The sequence below is a fragment of the Helianthus annuus genome, chromosome 8 (genome assembly GCF_002127325.2).
Source record: "Helianthus annuus cultivar XRQ/B chromosome 8, HanXRQr2.0-SUNRISE, whole genome shotgun sequence".
NCBI classification, from domain to species: domain Eukaryota; kingdom Viridiplantae; phylum Streptophyta; class Magnoliopsida; order Asterales; family Asteraceae; genus Helianthus; species Helianthus annuus.
The window spans coordinates 36,244,393-36,264,306 of NC_035440.2; the positions used below are offsets into that span (position 1 = coordinate 36,244,393).

General features: G+C 37.8%; 2 protein-coding genes and 1 long non-coding RNA gene across 3 annotated transcripts; all 3 read right to left on the bottom strand.

Annotated features, from left to right (window-relative positions):
- Positions 1-12,934: 12,934 nt before the first annotated feature.
- Positions 12,935-14,734, bottom strand: LOC110869879. Its single transcript, XM_035975964.1, has 8 exons — positions 14,686-14,734; positions 14,557-14,595; positions 14,277-14,460; positions 14,050-14,112; positions 13,774-13,954; positions 13,346-13,612; positions 13,110-13,252; positions 12,935-13,064 (listed from the first exon to the last, which is right to left on the bottom strand). Exons 1-8 carry the CDS (start codon positions 14,732-14,734, stop codon positions 12,935-12,937), a joined length of 1,056 nt encoding a protein of 351 aa, XP_035831857.1.
- LOC118480946 lies at positions 14,688-18,176 on the bottom strand. Its single transcript, XM_035975965.1, has 12 exons — positions 18,160-18,176; positions 17,988-18,044; positions 17,153-17,912; positions 16,853-17,056; positions 16,502-16,760; positions 16,359-16,397; positions 15,867-15,941; positions 15,729-15,791; positions 15,588-15,650; positions 15,304-15,366; positions 14,876-15,014; positions 14,688-14,757 (listed from the first exon to the last, which is right to left on the bottom strand). The coding sequence occupies exons 3-11, from the start codon at positions 17,573-17,575 to the stop codon at positions 14,908-14,910; spliced, it is 1,296 nt and encodes a 431-aa protein (XP_035831858.1). The 5' UTR covers positions 17,576-17,912; positions 17,988-18,044; positions 18,160-18,176; the 3' UTR covers positions 14,688-14,757; positions 14,876-14,907.
- A 126-nt stretch (positions 18,177-18,302) lies between these two features.
- Positions 18,303-18,905, bottom strand: LOC118481252. Its single transcript, XR_004865040.1, has 5 exons — positions 18,847-18,905; positions 18,697-18,753; positions 18,563-18,619; positions 18,428-18,475; positions 18,303-18,345 (listed from the first exon to the last, which is right to left on the bottom strand). It is a non-coding gene; the product is annotated as an uncharacterized LOC118481252 (long non-coding RNA).
- Positions 18,906-19,914: the final 1,009 nt, after the last annotated feature.

The window sequence follows — 19,914 nt, forward strand, 5'->3', positions numbered from 1 at the left end:
CATGAATAATATTAAAATAATGGAAGATATCAATTTTTATTTGATTTGCCATTTTATAAGAATCTTAGTAAGGTATAACCTAGCCTGAATGCCTTATTAACAGGCCTGGCCCTGATGGTAAAACCTGGTTGAAAGGATTCAACTCCCTGTTAACATCTGAGAACATGTTAACATTCTGGGCTAAGCGTGATCTGTAGAATCACACGACCCACCTTCTAATAAATTATCTACAGATTCTATCTGTATACAAGTCTATTAATGGCTTGATACCTACGGGTTATGACTAGGTCATATAGTGGCAGTTGTGGTCTATGACTCCCTGCCTAGTAAAAGAAATATCTACAGATTATATCTGTACACAAGTCTATTAATGGCTTGATACCTACGGGTTATAATTATGTTATATAATGACAGTTGTGGTTTATGACTCTCTGTCTAGTAAAGGATTATTTGTTTAATTATACAATTTATAGTCCTATAAAAATCTAAATTTATAATTTAGTGATTGTCCTTGTGACTAGGCCTATGGTGCCAATATATATATTTTCATTCCTTGATTGCTAATAAGAGCCTGAATGAAATTTATTAAATTAACTGCTAAGGTTTTTGATACCATGGTTAATAAATCGTCTAGGACGATAATACTGTTAGGTTCTAAATAAGACCTTGTCCTTTATTGTAGCTTAAAGCTACGATGGCCAAATCGGAAGAAACCAACAGTCATTCTGGGGAACGCTCAGATAATGCAAAGATTCACGTTACCGGTGCAGAATTGCAAGCACTGATTGATAATGCTGTCGCCAAGGCTATGGATAGGCAGTTCAAAGAATCTAGTGGTACTCAGAGTAGAACCCGCTCAGTGACGCATGTCAAGGCTAAGACTCATTCTGGGGCTCATAGTAAGCCGCCGTCTAAAAAGAGTGAGCCGAAGAAAGCTGAGGATGATAATCATTCCTCCAACCACAGCAGCGTCCCAAAGCAGGAGATTGAGCTGAAGCATGACACGTACAGCAGGTCCTGTACGTACAAATACTTTGTATCTTGCAAGCCCAGAGATTTCACTGGGGAAAAAGGAGCCGTCGACTGCATGACGTGGATTGACGAAATGGACACTGTAGTTGATATCAGCGGGTGTGCTGATAGGGACGTCGTGAAGTACGTGTCCCAATCATTCAAAGGAGATGCGTTAGCATGGTGGAAGTCACTCCTAAAAGCTGCCGGTAAGGCCACACTGTACGGTTTGTCATGGGAACAGTTTGTGGCCCTGATTAAAGAGAACTTCTGTCCGCAGCACGAGGTCGAGCGAATTGAATCGGATTTTGTATCCTTAGTCATGAAGAACCTCGATTGTCAAGCGTATCTTACTACGTTCAACACGCTGTCTCGTTTAGTGCCTTACTTGGTGACCCCGGAGCCGCGTAGGATTGCTCGATTCATTGGGGGTCTGGCACCGGAGATCAAAGCCAGCGTCAAAGCTTCAAGACCCACTACATTTAGATCCGTAGCAGATCTATCCCTCTCCCTCACTCAAGACGTGGTTAGATTGAGAGCCATGAAGAGCTCTGAGGAGAACAAACGAAAACGTGAGGATGACACCTCACGAAGATCTGAAAAGCGACATAGAGGGAACAACGACCACAGGAAAGGGTCGGGGTCTAGGAGAAATGATCATCAGTCGGGTGAGAAACCCAGATGCAAGGTTTGCAGGAGACACCACTTTGGGAGGTGTCGGTTAGAAACAAAATCCCAGTCTTCGGAGAAACGATGTGGAATCTGCAAGTCCACAGATCACAAAGCTGTGGATTGCAAGAAAATGAAGGATGCAACCTGTTTCGGTTGCAACGAGAAAGGGCACATTCGGCCCAACTGCCCAAAGTTTGCAAAGAAGGCCGAGGAAGGGAAGAAGACTAATGCGAGAGTCTTCAAAATGGACGCAAAGGAAGCAGTCCTTGATGATAACGTCATTACCGGTACGTTTCTTGTAAACGATATTTTTGCTAGAGTTTTGTTTGATTCGGGGGCTGATAAGTCGTTTGTAGATAATAAGTTTTGTAAATGGTTGAACCTTCCTGTTAAAACCTTAGGTGTGAAATATGAGGTGGAATTAGCCGATGGAACCATAGAAACCGCCTCGACTGTTCTAGATGGGTGTGTTATATCCATTAGGAATCATTCCTTCCCGTTATCCTTGCTTCCCTTTAAGCTAGCTGGATTCGACATAGTAATAGGCATGGATTGGTTGTCGAGTAACCAAGCCCAGATTCTGTGCAATAGGAAGCAAGTAATAGTTAAGACTCCGTCTGGTGAGTCACTTACTATTCAAGGAGACACCCAGCATGGATTGCCGGAGCAAGTGTCCATGCTCAAAGCATCCAGATGCATGCAGAAGGGATGTGTCATTTATATGGCACAAGTTACCATTGATGAGCCGAAGCCGAAGATTGAAGATATTCCTGTTATTTCGGAATATCCTGAAGTGTTTCCTGAAGAACTACCCGGTTTGCCACCGGATAGGCAAGTAGAGTTTCGGATAGATATCATTCCAGGCACTGCACCTGTAGCAAGAGCACCATACAGATTGGCACCAACGGAGATGAAGGAGTTGAGGACGCAGTTGGATGATCTATTAGCTAAAGGTTTTATTAGACCTAGCTCATCTCCTTGGGGAGCGCCAATCTTGTTCGTTAAGAAGAAGGATGGTTCGATGCGTCTGTGCATCGATTACCGTGAGCTTAACAAGGTCACTATCAAGAATCGGTATCCGTTACCCAGGATCGACGATCTGTTCGATCAGTTGCAAGGAGCAAGTTATTTCTCCAAGATTGACCTAAGGTCAGGATATCATCAGTTGAAGGTCAAGGATGAAGACGTACACAAGACCGCGTTTAGGACTCGTTATGGACATTACGAGTTCCTAGTGATGCCGTTTGGGCTCACTAACGCACCAGCCGCATTCATGGATCTCATGAATCGCGTCTGCAAACCTTATTTAGATAAGTTCGTCATCGTCTTCATTGATGACATTCTTATCTACTCGAAGAGCCAAGCTGACCATGAGAAACACCTTCGTTGTATTCTCAAACTTTTGAATCAAGAGAAGCTTTATGCCAAATTTTCGAAGTGTGAATTTTGGCTTCGAGAAGTCCAATTTCTTGGACATGTTGTAAGTGAGCGTGGTATCCAAGTAGATCCCGCTAAAGTAGAAGTAGTCATGAACTGGCAGGAGCCGAAGACTCCTACCGAGATTCGCAGTTTCCTCGGATTGGCAGGATACTATAGGCGATTTATCGAGAACTTTTCGAGAATTGCTGCGCCCCTAACTTCGTTGACCCGTAAGAAGATTAAGTTTGATTGGGGCCCTAAGCAGCAGGAATCCTTTGACATTCTGAAGCAGAAGCTGAGCAATGCGCCAGTGTTGACATTGCCCGATGGTATAGATGAATTTGTGGTGTATTGTGATGCATCACATACTGGCATGGGTTGCGTACTCATGCAGAAAGGCAAAGTCATTGCCTACGCTTCTCGACAGCTCAAGGTGCACGAGAAGAACTACACCACCCACGATTTGGAATTGGGTGCGGTTGTATTTGCTTTGAAGCTATGGAGACATTACTTGTATGGAACCAAGTGCATAATTTATTCGGATCACAAGAGTCTTCAGCATCTGTTCAATCAGAAGGAATTGAACATGCGACAAAGGCGATGGATGGAAACTCTCAATGACTATGATTGCGAGATACGATACCATCCAGGCAAGGCAAATGTGGTTGCCGACGCCTTAAGCAGAAAGGAAAGGGTGAAACCGATCAGAATCAATGCCAAGCGCATTGAAATAAGGAATAATTTGAATGAAAGGGTGTTAGCTGCACAGAAGGAAGCTGTGCTGGAAGCTAACTATCCTGCAGAAAAGTTGGGAGTGACTGAGGAGCAGTTATCCCACGACAAAGATGGGATGCTACGACTAAACGGACGAATATGGGTTCCAGTATATGGAGGACTTCGGGATGTTATCCTCCAAGAAGCCCACAGCTCTAAATACTCCGTTCATCCTGGAGCTGATAAGATGTACCAGGATTTGAAATCAAACTACTGGTGGATTGGTTTGAAAAAGTCCGTGGCCGAGTATGTGGCCAAATGTTTGACTTGTGCGCAGGTCAAAGCTGAGCATCAGAAGCCGTCAGGTTTGCTTCAGCAACCGGAAATTCCCAAATGGAAGTGGGAAATGGTGACAATGGATTTTATCACCAAGTTGCCAAAAACGAAAAAGGGAAATGATACCATATGGGTCATAGTAGACAGACTGACTAAGTCAGCCCATTTTCTACCCATCAAAGAGACGTATAGCTCAGATATGTTAGCTCAATTATACGTCGATAAGATAGTAGCGCTACATGGTATACCTATATCTATTATCTCCGATAGAGATACTAGATATACGTCGCATTTTTGGAAGAGTTTCCAACAGTCGTTGGGCACTCGTTTGAATTTTAGTACGGCTTATCATCCTCAGACTGATGGTCAGAGTGAGCGTACTATTCAGACTCTGGAAGACATGCTTCGAGCATGTGCGATCGACTTAGGTGGTAGTTGGGATAAGAACTTACCACTGATTGAATTCTCCTACAACAATAGCTACCATTCCAGCATAAAAGCTGCGCCTTTTGAGGCCCTATACGGTAGAAAGTGTAGATCGCCCATTTGCTGGGCAGAAGTTGGAGATGTCCAGTTGTCTGGACCAGATATCGTCTTTGAGACGACAGACAAGATCCTTCAGATCCGTGATCGTTTGAAAGCTGCCAGGGATAGGCAGAAAAGTTATGCGGATCCTAAGCGCAAAGATTTTCACTTTGATGTAGGTGAAAAAGTGTTGCTTAAGGTATCACCTTGGAAAGGTGTGATGAGATTTGGAAAGAAAGGCAAGCTAAGCCCGAGATACATAGGACCCTTCGAGATAATCGAACGTGTCGGGGCAGTCGCTTACAAGTTAAACTTGCCTGAAGAGCTTAGTGCCATTCATAATGTGTTCCACATCTGTAATTTGAAGAAGTGTTTCGCTGACGATTCACTGGTTATACCGCATACAGATATACACATAGACGAAAGTCTAAAGTTTGTTGAAAAACCTTTGTCGATTGAGGATCGACAGGTAAAGAAGCTTCGAAGGAAGCACGTGCCTATTGTAAAGGTCAAGTGGGATGCCCGTAGAGGTCCCGAATACACGTGGGAAGTGGAATCCACGATGAAAGAAAAATATCCCCATTTGTTGGAATAAATCTCGGGGTCGAGATTTCTTTTAAGGGGGTGAGGATGTAACACCTCGAAAAAAATTTCGTCCAATAATGTCTTGACACGTGTCATAAGGTTCCGTTATGTGAAAACATACTTTAGAGGGACTAAAAGTGACAAACAGTGAAAACTATGGAACGTAAGGGTCCAAAGTGTCAACAATGGATAAATAGACTCTATGATAACCCCACATAATGTTTATAACCTTAAACGGATGGTTCATGGATCATACGACGCGGAAATTGCACGAAAGTGAAGTATTGTAAACTATAGGGGCCAAAAGTGTCAACATGTTCAATTTATACCTCTGAGTGAACTTTTGGCAGACCCGAAGCTTTGTATAGCTAAAATATACTCACTAGAATATGTGGTAAAAATTTCATGAAGTTTCGTCAACGTATGAGAAAGTTATGGCCAAAACCGTACTTAAGGGACTAAAAGCGTCAACGTCGAATTTCAGGGCTTTTCGGTTGAGCGCAAAGTTATCCGAGGGCATTACCATGTTGGTAAAAGTCCTAAGGTTCTTAGAAACCAAGTTTGGGGGTTTACGGGTCGAGAAAAGTAGCCGAAACATCGCGTACTAGTTCAGGGGTCAAAGCTGTCAATATATGAAAGTTGTTGGCTGATCAGGAGGGTCAGGCGACCCGCCTGGGAAAGCCCAAGCGGGCCGCGTGGGTTGCCCAGCGACAGAATTCGCAAAATGGATGGATTGAGTCCGAATTTGAGTTGTTTACAGCTCACTTGCACCTCCAAATGACCCAATAACATGCCTTGCATGGCTACTACTACAGTGACCTCGAATTTATGGCTTTAAATCAGATTTTGATCACATTTCTTGGACATTCTCAAAGTAAACAAGTGCTCTCAACATTCAAGAACTTCAAGGCAGCTTCCTGGAGACAATCTGAGCAACAAGGCCGACTCCTAGTGATTTTTAAACATCTATAGGACCTTTGTAAGCTTTCAATTCGTTCTATAATCCGTTTTTGCTTTGATTATTGATAAAAGTCAAACTGGGTGTTCATAACCTTTGACTTTCCGATTAAACGGATTTCTTTCAGTCATTTCTCGAATTGAAACTTGTTATAGATTGGTATTTATGTGGGAAACAAACCCTCTATAGGGTACTCTCTGATTCCCACTACATGCATGCTAAATGTCGAGTCAAACCTATTTCTAAAAAGTCAACAGAAGCGATTTTTGTGAAAAATGACATGATTAATGATATAGATGACATGCAATCTGATTGATCATCATAAGTAACTTGTATTACATATAAGAATGTGTTTTAATCATCATCAACTCGACAATCTATAGTATAGACACGAATCGGAACCGAAAGTCTTATAAAACGATTATTCCGTAGACTATCGATTCGGATTCGTACATGCATGTTCGAGATCTGTATTGGAAAGTATCTTTGACTATTTTTATTTTAGTTAAACTTTCTGGAATTTTCTTTGATTGGGTCTATGCTTAGCCTATTCGAATGCATGTTTCCGATTTATGCATAAAGTTGACTATTTTGCCCTTTTTGATTTAAAACGGGATTTTTGGAAAAATGAAAGGATAGAAATCTTTATTTCTAGTATATGAACTTGCACCGAAAATTTCGGATCAGTTGGTGGTGCAGATTGTGAGTTATGGCCATTAGCGTAAAACTACATTATAAATTTACATAAACGGTCCTTTTCGCGTAGAACCCGTTTCTGGCCACGTTTTGATACAAAACTTTTTACCAACAGATGTAATATAATATTCTGGGAATTTTGATGATTTTTAATTAATTTTTGGCTGAACGGATCCTAGATCACCTAGTCATTTCGGCTTATGTCGGTTTTGACCGTTTTAGCCATAAAATGAGCTTTACACCTCCTTTTGACCCGAAACCTTTTTCTACTGATTTTGTAGGATGAATAAATTATTATAAGACTTCTGGAAATATAAAAATCTCAGATTTAATTTGAAAACCCGAAAACGCCCTTAAATCGTATTTTTAGCGTTTTAAGCGCATAGTAAGCGTTGTACTTGTTTTAAACCTATAAGACTTATACCTACTGATGTAAATTACATATTTTCATATAATAACAGTAAGTATAATACTTTGAACTCAGGTTTCCAGTTTTGGCACTTTTAGCCCTTGTGAAATTACTAAAATACCCCTACGGTGCATAGTTTGGTTTTAAATGATATATTTGGTATATGGGTCATACCCTACTGATATAATATGTTATATTAAGTATATTTACTGTATGAACCAGACCCGAAACTCAGATTTCTAATTTTACCCTTTTATTATCTTTTAAATGACCAAAATGCCCTTCTAAGGCATAAATTGAGTTTAAAATTATCCCGGGCAATATAGAACATAACTTACTGATATAATATCATATTTTAAGCATATTACCTCAGGGAACTTGCATTTGAATCTTTTGGCTACCCGTACCGCCCTTATCGCGTTCGGTTCGGTTTACGTAACTAGTTTGCGTAAATTGACCGAATCGGGTCAAACGTCATCATTTTTATCTCAAAATCCAGAATGTATTTAGTATACCCATATTATACAAGTATTCAAACTTGTCGGGTCTAAATCACATTCTATCCGGTCTTTCGCTTAATCGTGCGTAAACCGTATCATTCCTAAAACTAACCGGTCAAAGCTTAAGCTTAAATAAAAGGCCGTTAGGAATCTAATAGGTTAATTATAAACCTTTGTTCCAGATTAGGAAGCCCGGTAAAAGCTACCACCACTTATCGTTTGTGACTTATACTTGCTCAGGTAAATACATTTTGACTTATTTTCCCTATACGGGCTTGGGGTACGGTATTTAAAATACCGCTTGATCGGGCGCACAAGTCCTGCGCCTTATAGGTGTACAGTCTTGAATAGCTTGTGCGACTTCGTTTAAACAGTTTTGTCTTACTTAAAGGCTTTGGGGGGTTATTGACCATGTCCCGGATATCCTTGGCATTATCTTACGAGATGGCCACGACCAGAGCACGGGGTGTAGGCGTACACCCGACGTGTATAACTCTTTAATGTGGTGTGTCATTTAATCTCTAGCCCGGACAGCAGATCCCGGGCCACCAGAGATATAAGTGCATGTAATTCGTTCACAAGTTTATATTATATAATTATCCCAAGTTAATAAATATTTATGCCTTGTGCATTTAAATAGATTTTCAATCATTTTCAAAATGAGTCAGTCGATTTGTATTTACCAGTGTAAACTGACGTATTTTTCCCAAAAGGTTAAGTGCAGGTACTATACGGAAATAGGCTGGTTGTTTCCTAAGAGCGTCCACTATAGCCTCGCAAGCTCGGACGACATTTATCTGTTGAACTATTCATTTCTACTTTTATTTGATCCGCCTGTGGATCCATTTCAACTACCGTGATATTTATTATTGCACTTTATTTAAAGTTGAAATGTTTCTATTCTGCTTCCGCTGTGCATTATTATATTGTGTTGATTGTCTATGACGATGCCAACTACGTCACTGTACCCCACACCGGGCCCACCGGTGACACGTGGAAATCGGGGTGTGACAGTTTGTATTTTTTTTACAAAACACTAGCCGTAGATACATTTTTCCATAATACATAGAACAAGATGTATCTTTTTGTTACTTTTTCCCTTTTTTACCTGGTGATGCATTTAATTTGTCATTTACTTTCATATCTAATCACCACCATCCTTTTTCATTATAAATAAGTTTCAGCACCCCCCAATGTGTATATCCCCAAAGCATTGTTACCTACTTATCACACACAAAGCATAACAATGCACAAGAGGCCATGTTTGGTTTCCAAAGTTCCGGATGTTGAGGCGATCGATCTCAAGCCTGAAAAAAATGAGTTCATTAATGTTGGCAAGAGACTTCGAAAGTATGCATCGACTCCAGTCGGCGTTGGCGATATTCCTGAAACAACCCCTCTACCCGTTATGCCCATACGCAAGCTTAGGGAGATTTTTACCAGTGATGGGCACCCCCGCGGGAAGAGAACTAGTTTCCCGACCCCCAAGGTTGAACCCGATGTGAAGCCTACGGCGCGAGCAATACCGAAAAACGAGCCTACTGTTAACGCCACAGTCAAGATGGAGCCAAGAGTAGTGCCCAAGGGTGAGCCTACAACATACCCAAAAAAAAGAGATGTTGAAGATCCCACAACCAGCGATTGGGTTGATGATGTCTCATGGATGTGTGAAATTGAGTGGGATTCATATTTCCCAATAAACATATCAGTTTCCCCTGTGCCAGCAAACCCTTGCAAGTGCAAAAAATGGTTCACATGAACAAGCTCAAGTAGAAATTAGGTGTTGTTGGTGTGTTTTATTAATTATGTTGTTTTTTAAGATGTATGTATGTTTTTAGGTTAATTAGAAATCAGGTGTAGTATCAGGTTATCAACATTATGTAAGGAGTAATTTATGTGTCTAATGTTTTTGTAATGTTTTGTGGTGTAATATGTAATGGAAAAAAAAACTATCTACTTTGTGTGTTGTTACTTTATTTCTTGGGATGTATTATGTTTTTGGTTTATTTTAAAAAAAGTAATGAAAAGTTAAAAAAGTAGGAAGTAGATGGACGTGGGTAATGACAAAAGGATATATTTACCATGGGACCCACAAATGGTTGGTTCATATCTTTATATTAGATCCATCATTTCAACTACAAGCTTCCAACTATCTCCATCTCCAACTACCCAAACTATATTCATCTATCTCTCAAAAAAGATGAAAAGGTGTTCATGTGGGAGGATTGCTGTTATTCGGACATCATGGACCGACGATAACCCAGGAAGAAGGTTCTATTCATGTCCATTTAAGGTAAAAGATTCAAACCCTGGTTTTATTAAGTAAACGTGTGTTCTAATCGTGTTTTTTGCCCTTTTTTTTAATGTAGCCTAGCAACTGCCCTTTCATTGGTTGGGTCGACCCACCGATGTGCTTACGGTCAACTAGGATCATACCAGGTCTTTTGAGGAACATCAACAACCTGCAAGCTGAACTGTTTACCCGCGAACAAGAAATTCGGAAGAAGAATAGGGTTATATGGTTACTGATATTAGCGTTAGTGTTTGGCAGCTTACTTGTTAGCATTGTTTGTTATGATTAAGAATTAGTTAGTACTTAGTTGGATTATGCTTATTAGTATGTTTAATGACATTTTCTAGTATGTACTTGGTGATGTTTGGTTGAATCTGAGATTTTTCTATGTTATGGGGTTTTGGGTTTTGTTTTTACCATATTACATTTTTTTCCCACTAAGATTTTATGTAGACTTTTGATATTTTGAATCAGAATTTTTTATGTTATGTTTTTTTGGTTCTTGTCTTTACCATGTTACATTTTTCTTTTGCCTATGATTTTTGTAAATTTTTGGTGTATCCGAGATACATTTTTTTCAGCGAGTTTTTTTTGTACATTTTTTGTTATATGTGTGTTTGATCATGTGCCTTTGAACCTTCCTTGAGTATTTTTTTTCCCCAACAACATTGTATGTTTTTTTAGATTTGATCACTTGACTCTTTTTTATTTATTTATTTTTTTCCCTAAAGTGTGTAACCTATGTATGCCCTTTTTTTTAAGATATCAATTTTTTTTAAAATCATATAATAATGACACGAATTATTGAATAAGATACACTGGGAAAAACATAGATTTATCTCAATAGTTGAGTACATAATAACTTCAACACTAGATATGGTAAACAACATAGGATAAGTAAAGTAGCCCCTATATTGCATGAGAGAGGGAAAATTGGGGCACATTTTTTTTCACACCGATAATAGCAACATGATGTAAACACCACTATTTAGTCAAGAAACGATCTTGGTGTGCCATACTCAATTTCAGTGCTAAGTGGTTCTGGGCTAAGCTCACTCTCCCAGGGGTTGTGGTTGGCCCACGAGATAAGGGTGTTTTGAGAGTAACAAGAGTAATCATCATCTATAGGATCATCTTCAGGATCATCGATAGTTTTTTGATCAACTGCCGGGGAGGTCTCCTGGGTGCCGTTGACTGGTTTTGCTTGGTCTTCGAGCACCACAGATGAAGTTTTTTTGATGGGGGTAACTTGTGTGGTGAAGTAAAATGATCCCCAGTCAACATCCAAAAGTTCATCATCTAGCGGCATCTCATCATGTGTTGTTCCTTCAGCTTTAGTGTTAGTAAGGAGATCACTTATAAGCTTAGCATCGATATCCAGATTTTCTTCAACAGTGGGCGGCATTGACGGAATGCAAGGGGTTTTTGTGATTTGAGAACACTCTGGGTTGCAATCCGATTTTGGAGTTTGGAGTTCGAATGAAAGAGTTCTCCGTAATCGTTTGGTAACCCGTTTTGAGTTCGCCGGTGATGATGGACTAGACATAGTAAGGTGTTTTTTTTAGTTCTTTTTTATGGTGAACAAGTGATGAAACTAAATTTTACATTTCACCTTATTTTTATAGACAATCAAATGATGTTAGGTGGAAAAATTAATTATATTGTTTACATCAGTTTACATCAACATTAAATGTACTACACTGACCAACATAGGAGATAATTATTTTTTTGATTTAAGGAGTTTCAATTTTCTTTAAAGATTTGGACTTTTGATTTTTGCATCGTTTTTTGTTTTACCCAAATGCGACAGGTGTATATATATATTTTATATTTTTATTATTACATGCAAAGAGTCAATTTGGAATTTATTAGATGTGTGTACTGTAGTTACGAAATCATGACAGAGATACATTAACAATGAATATACTTAGAGATAGAAGTAGTGATTTATTCCTTTTTTATTTGGACATAAGAAAGAGCTAGAAGTACACATATTTTTTCCTTTTTATTATTTATGCCTTTTCATTGGTGTAAACATTAATAAGTGACAAGTTTCCTTTTTGTCCAATTTAGATTCCCCATATTGGGGCATTTAATGAGACTGTACTTTTATATATTTCTTGGATATAGTGTTCGATATGTATGTACTTATGCAGTCACTTCCAAGTTGGCACAACTACTTTGTAAGACTTCACCTTTTTTTTCTTTATAAAAATACTATAATAGTATTTCAATTGAGTTAACATATAAGTTCAACGTTTCCCACAAGTACAATCTGAGAACTATCATGGCTTTTTGTCCATCTTAGATTCCCCATAACAACTACTTTATATATATTATTATAAATATTTCTTGGATATGGTTTGGGGTACATGCGTGTACTTTTTTTTTTGCAGATTTGACAATTCAAAGCTGGCATTTATGAAAATATATTATAATGAGTAGTTAGGTTTTGCATAGCAGGTAACTCGCCCCTCAATTTAATATATATTGTTACATTTTTTGTTGGTACTGTTTGTTTGTACAAAGAAAGATATTTTTTTGTAACAAAGCAATTCTGTAATGATAGTTATGGCCGCTTGACTAATGCTAATTATTATAGCAAAGAACACACATATTGATAGTTATGGTCGCTTGTCAAACTTTCCAGTAGTTTACTTATGGTTCACCCAAATGTTTAAGATGTCCGGATCAACGACAGACATTAATAGTTAGATACATATAGGCAACTGACAAAGTACGAGTTTAAATTGTTTAAGTTGTACACCATAGTCCCATCCACAAAAAAACATAACATTACCATACGGAGCAGCAACTTACACTGATAATGCAGCATCACGAACCTTTCCCTTCACCACATTGACATCACAGAGTAGTATGCGTGTAGCGAATTTTTTTCGGAGGGTAAGAATCTGTTTTTGCTTTTGCTTTTGCTTCCAGTTGCTACTAAAACCACATTCAAAGTGTTTACCAACGCCGTTAAAATTCTACATGTGGTGCATAAGGAATACTGCACTATCCATTGGATGTGCACTTGTCGCCCAATGGATATCACACCTTTTAATCTTGGCTGGTGCAATTTTATCCTTTAACGGATGTTTGCAATGCTCCAAATAATTGTCCAGCATATGCTTCTGTAAAAAAAAAAAAAACGATAAACTAATCAGTTTTTGTATGAGTTCTTGTTTTTCATCCTAATGTTTTTATGGGAAAAGAAAATGACTAACCACTTTGTATGGTGTATCTTTTTTGTAGTAGTCTTGATGATCCCTAATGCCAGCTAAGGGTGTGCGATCAGGCTTGTGGTCTATGACGGTTATTTCACCGTTTTCCAGATCGAAAACAAGCATGTAATATTCATCATTCTCGAGGATTGGAAAGAAACCCATTTTGATCCCAATGAAATCATATGCGCCGCCTACGACCATCCTTTCGCCGAACGTTTGCATACGTTCATCATCATCACAAGTAGAATCCGTCAAAAGCCAGCTGTCCTGTTTTTTCTCCAAAATAAGTTGTGTCAATAAGGTGGTGCAAGCCGCGAATCACCATAATTCAAAAGATGCATTTAGATAGACATACTTACAACGTTCCCAAAGACTTAATAAATCCAAAATCACAGTCAAAGATCAAGTAATATAGTATGAATACTTACTATCACAGTTGTGTTAAAATAAACCCGCGTTGGGCAGCCGTCGGTTCTGTCAAGTTCTTCAAAATTCATCACATCTACCCAAGCATCAACTACATCAGAGCAGACCTTCACTTCCTCCCTCAAAGTGCGCATCAGCGTTTTTGTGAGTTCTAAGCCGTATATACTCTCGAAGATAACATCTCTGCGCAAGACAATGTTAGATATGTAGATTAGATTCTGGATATCAAGAAACTAGGCCTATTATGTTTTATGTATATCTTTTATAGGTGAACTTACCCAGCAGATTGACCAAATTTTTTTGTTACCCCGCTAGACAAGGAGATGACCATTCCACGTGTCCTGTTTTGCGAAAAATCATATGCAGTTATACATTTAAAACATAATAGACTATTTAAAAAAAAAACATACTATTTGGAGCAAAAACATTCCATAATCTATCAGAGGACCAAAGTTTTGCATAATGTAACAAGTAATATTTTTAATATTTTTAAACTGAAGCTTACATTGAGTACTTCACATCGAATAGAAAATCCCAAATACGCTGTTCTTCCGTTGTAATGTCTATTCCCATTTCGTCTTCATGGTCATCACGTGAGCGGGCGAACCTACCAACTGGTTTTCTTCGTCTTGATTCGAGTTCCTTTATCAAAGCATTACGTCTGATATCCTTTTCAGCCGTTCCCTTCCCTGTTCAATTTTAGTTATTGTTTGTTAGTTTTTAATAAAAAAATGCCAAGTTTATTATAATCTTCGAAAGAAGTAAAAAAAACATGTAGAACTCACCTTCTTGATTTTTGTCATGCGTATCATCGACATCATCACCTGCAATTTTTTTTTCGTATTGATAAGTCGGGTTATCCGTTGTGTACAGAAATAACACATGTTCATTTTTTTTGGGGAATTATGAGTCACCTTCTTGTGTGAGCAGGTGAAAGGTAGGCGCATCAAACAATCCTTGCATGTTTTGTGTTTCGTTGTTCTTGTCTTTTTATATTCATTCACATGTACACAGACACATACGTGTTAGTTTGTTTTGTGTGTGATTTGGTTTTATTGACTTTTCTACACTTGTGACGGGTTATATGTAAGATGTAAAACTTACTTGTTGTAGTTATCGTCTCTTGATCTTTTGCCTCATTTTCTTTGTTGCCTATGTCTCCACATGTAGCATTTTTTTGTAGTGGCATCTCCGCACCTTTCTCCATCTATCATCTCTGGTGTTTTGTCAGCCCTACCCCGATCTATTTATTTTAATGTGGCCACATACACACATGTTACGCTTAGTTTGCAATTTTAGGACATACATTTGGTGGTTTACTACTTATAGTTAGTTAAACATTTTACATTTTTTCATCTGTAGAGAAATGTAACATTGATGTCATTAATTTTTTTTATTTTTCCATCTACAATTACTGCACGTGTATGTTGTCGTGTAGGAAATTAAAGTGGAGTTTCTATTTCAAATAAAGAAATTAAAGTTAGCTTTTCCTCACATAACGTTTTTGTTAGGATTGTCATCACTAAAGTTACCTTTTGCCGACACATCATTCTTCATTTGCTTACCATCGCCATTCCCCTGATCATTGCCAGATGCTATATACGTTTAAAAAAAATAGTATCAGTTTATTATCACCCAAGACGTTTTTGTTAGGATTGTCATCAATAAAGTTACCTTTTGCCGACACACCATTTTTCATTCGCTTACCATCGCCATCCCCCCGATTATTGCCAGATGCTATATACGTTTAAAAAAGATAGTATCGGTTTATTATCACACAAGACGTTTTTGTTAGGATTGTCATCACTAAAGTTACCTTTTGCCGACACATCATTCTTCATTCGCTTACCATCGCCATCCCCCCGATCATTGCCCGATGCTATATACGTTAAAAAAAATAGTATCAGTTTATTATCACACAAGACGTTTTTGTTAGGATTGTCATCACTAAAGTTACCTTTTGCCGACACATCATTCTTCATTCGCTTACCATTGCCATTCCCCCGATCATTGCCAGATGCTATATATGTTTAAAAAAAATTGTATCAGTTTATTATCACACGTGCGTGTATTATACTTTTTTTTTGCACCTTACCTTTTTTCAGTAAATCATCACTCGCTGCACTGCGTTTTTTATTTCGCACATCCACATGATTCGGTTTATTCGAATCTGTCAATTCTCATTATTTTTGTGTTAGAAATGAATGGGTTTAAAGAGTCAGTACATGACCACGATACATTAAATGTACCCTAAGTTTTTGACTACTATACATAGGCATTTCTAATGGCACTGTTATTTTTTTCGGGAAAATGTAATCAAAATGGAGCTTGTTAATCCATATTTCAAATAAATTTTTAACGTGTAGGAGTAAATTGATTGTACGAAGAACGTAAAAAGCACTTTTATGGCTCAACGAATCTGAACGAATTACGATAAGTATATTCTTCTTCCAGTAAGTCTTACCAAAAAAGTTATCTCGAACTCTATTTTTTTTGAGCTACAAATACATATGAATACTTTTTTCGTGTAAACGATTATTTGCAAAATAAAAAAAGATAAATATTTTTTTTGTAAAAAAGGTCATACCATTGATCTTTGCCACTGCAGCCGCGTTTGGCACATCATCTTCAGGGTATGCATTTAAAAAAAATATTCAAATTGGTAACAGCTTGTAGAAAAAACTGAGTACATATTCAATGAAGTGATACATATCCGTTTTCCCGTTGTACCTTCCGTGTAATCATTATCTGGGTTTTGGACTGTCTTGTTAAGAGACATGAGCACCCCAGCAATTTTTTCCCTTGGGGAATCAGGCCACAGCCATCCCCTTGTTTTTTTTGAGTGTACAATTTTCTCAAATCGTTGTATCAATTTTTTAACTTGCTCGTTGTCTGGATGAGCATTGAACACTACTTCCAATTTTTTTTGCACCGTAACTCTTTTCGCCTCCATCACGTCCAAATGTTTTTCTATCAATGCAATCTCATTCTACAAACAAAGTTATAAAATACATTTTTAACCAATTTTCGAAAGAACATAATTATTTTGTAATTGGTTGTAATTATTAATCTTACACTCACAACTTCATCATTAGCATGTAACTCTGTTTTTCTTGGATCCCGTCTAACCACACCAACTTCATGCAAATCCTCTCCACCAAAGCCACCTCTTTTTATCTCAAACCGTTCTCTTTTTTTCAGTTCGTATTTGCTCCAGAATACGATTGGGTATATTGTCCGGTCAACTGGAAATCCTGTGCATTTAACTCTGTCGACATATAGCAACTGTGTAACGGCGAAAAAAAAAAACAAGCGGTAAGATAACAAAACAAATGTTGTATGCCTATATTGTTAGTAAGTTTTGTTAAACAGGCCACTTACAGCCAAAAGTGTGAGTGGTCCAGAAAATGGAGATTCAGGATCAGAACTCTTCCAGCCATCTTTACATGATTTGATTTGTTGGATCAGATAGGCACACCAATTGATTTTACTAAAATCCGTGTCTCCTGTAAAAGTTTTCAAAATCCACTCTTTCATTCGCCCATTTTTGTTACACTCAACCATGACGGTTAAGAATAACATCAGGAAGTCCAGTCGGAAATGAAAACTGTTGGCTTCATCACTTGTGAGTATAGATCGTGCCAGGTTCGTTGGTGCCACAAATCGTTTACGATATCGTTTTCTCCATGCTTCAACAGCAACATCAAGCTTTGAATATGTTCGTACATTTTGCATGTCTATGCCCTTCTTAGGAATCCCTAGAAGGTCATGGACAGACTGAACATCAACATCTATTGCCCACATGGCAATTCAATAGCCATTTCTTCTGGGTTAAAGTGGTCCACAACATAGTGGGCAATTTTTAGAGGTATCCCACTGATGTTGAATGACAACATTTTTCCAAAACCCATCCTATTAACGTCTTCTCGTTGGTTCCTCGTTAGAGACTTGATGCATTTGAACAACTGCATAGGTGACGAACGTGTTTTTAATTTAGGCCACTTATGCGTCGTTTTTGCGTGTTTGCCACTTCGGGTTTCCACCCGATCATGTTTTACTTTTTTTGTTTTTTTAACAGCAATTGCATCCTGTTTTGGTAGAGCTGTATCTGCAGTCATCTGTGAGTCACCATCTGCTGAAACTAAGATAACAACTTTTGGTTAAGATTTACATATTTCATAAAGAAGGAAAGTAGTAGTGGGGTGTGTTTACGTACTTATTAGTTTCCTTTTGACATTTTTCTTTGGTTTGCTATCTTCACGCCATCGCTGAGCTGTAAATATACATTTTTTTGTAAATAATTAGCATTAAAGTACCTAAGCCAAGTATTGAAACATATATTCATTTTATTTAGACTCTCAAAGATCATGTCTAGCACAGTTTTGTACCTCCTCTTGTACGTGTTGCCGGCCCGTCCTGATCGCCCTCGCCTTACAAATGTTTTACAAAGTCATGTACACATAAATATTAGATTCAAGAAGAATGTAACCAAAGCTTCCATACATTAAAAAATGTACCTTTATTTCTTTTCTCAATGTTTTCCATCGGAGTGTCCAAGTCACTATCTGGTAAAACTGTGGCACCATATTTGTTTTATTATTTATATAAAGCATTACTATTAGACAATCGAAAGAAAAAAAATGCTTTTTTACGTACTTATTAGCTTTCTCCTGCGTACCTTCTCCTCACAATGTGCATCCTTAACTACATTTTGTACAAGTTTTATATAGATCACGAACTAGTAACAACCTTTACCAGAATATTTATTAAAAAAAAAGAGTAATTTTAAACCTTTTCTAGCCCCCCTTGTCCGCATTGCTGGTCCGCATGTATTAGTATCCGGTGTCACTGTTTTTTAGAAAGCTTATGGAAATTAGACATAACATGACAAACAAACATGTAATGAATTAAAAGTAGTTACGTACATATTTGTTGCCTGTTTTTGCGCTTCTCAACCACCGGGGTATCACGAACCTTTTTAGCTGCATTTTTTATTTGTAGTCAACATCAATAAATACAAAATGGTTTTTAATCTGTAAGCATAATTGATCATAGTTTATCTAATTTATAAGCACCTGTGGTCATTTTTTTTGTCGGATTTTTTTTGCTATTCTTAGCTGTTACAACGGATCCTGCAAAAGTATGAGATAAAGAGGCAGTCAATATATGGACCACATATCACCAGTAGATAACAAATATAGGACTCCAATCAACAGTAGATCACTATGGCCCAGATCAGTTTATAGCAAGCAGAGTTTTGTTTCCTTAGAATGAACAAGTACACACTATAATTTTTTTTTCTCAATCAAAATTAACCCACAAACCACCCCCCACCCCCCCACCCCAAATTGATCATGTGTTCATCCCGAAAAAGCCCTAATGTCACCCCTGTCATTAACAGAAAACCAGATGTATGAAGTAACCGAGCACTTTGAAAACTGCTCTTTGACACTTTAAAACTATATTTTTGTTTCAAAGATTTTCATATGTACTTTTTTTTTATTTTCTCAGATTGCTTCAGAAGGTCTCAAACATTAAGATCACATCTAAAATAGTTTTTGTATATTCTCCATGTTTTTTCCGCGTGTGCCCACTCGAATCGTTGCAACTCAGAACGTTTTTTCAATGTGCAAGTACATAAATATTAGATTTTAAAAAAATGTAACAAAGAAACTTTTATACGTAAGAAAAAACATACCTTTTTGTATATTATCCATGTTTTTCCCGGGTGTGTCCAAGTCACTGTCTGTTGTAACTGAGACAACAAGTTTGTTTTATTATTTTTTTCCAAAACATAAATGTAAGACTAGTGGAAAAAAATGCTTGTACGTACTTATTAGCTTTCTTTTTTGCAACTTCTTATCCTGATGCGCTTGCTTATCGACAACCGGCGTACGGCGAGTCTTTTTAGCTGCAGTTTGTTAATTGTAAACAACATTAATAAACTAATTTCCAATTGAATGCGTAAGCATAAATTATGAAAGGTTTTGTAATTTTAAACACCTGGGCTCATTTTTCCTTGGATTTTTAGTCGTAAATGCGGATGACTGCAAAATGTCACGTATGCCAACAAAGCATCAGTTTACACATCAGAGCAAAATGTCACGTATGCCAACAAAGCATCAGTTTACACATCAGACGAC

Coding starts and splice junctions, on each gene's coding strand:
- LOC110869879 (XM_035975964.1), bottom strand. CDS start 14,734: ATGCAAGGATTGTTTGATGCGCCTACCTTTCACCTGCTCACACAAGAA. Junction 14,113..14,276: donor TTCGATGTGAAGTACTCAAT/GTAAGCTTCAGT, acceptor TTCGCAAAACAG/GACACGTGGAATGGTCATCT. Junction 13,065..13,109: donor GTATTCCTTATGCACCACAT/GTAGAATTTTAA, acceptor ATGTGGTTTTAG/TAGCAACTGGAAGCAAAAGC.
- LOC118480946 (XM_035975965.1), bottom strand. CDS start 17,575: ATGTGGGCAATAGATGTTGATGTTCAGTCTGTCCATGACCTTCTAGGG. Junction 16,761..16,852: donor TACATGCTAATGATGAAGTT/GTGAGTGTAAGA, acceptor CTTTGTTTGTAG/AATGAGATTGCATTGATAGA. Junction 15,651..15,728: donor GAATGATGTGTCGGCAAAAG/GTAACTTTAGTG, acceptor TAACGTATATAG/CATCGGGCAATGATCGGGGG.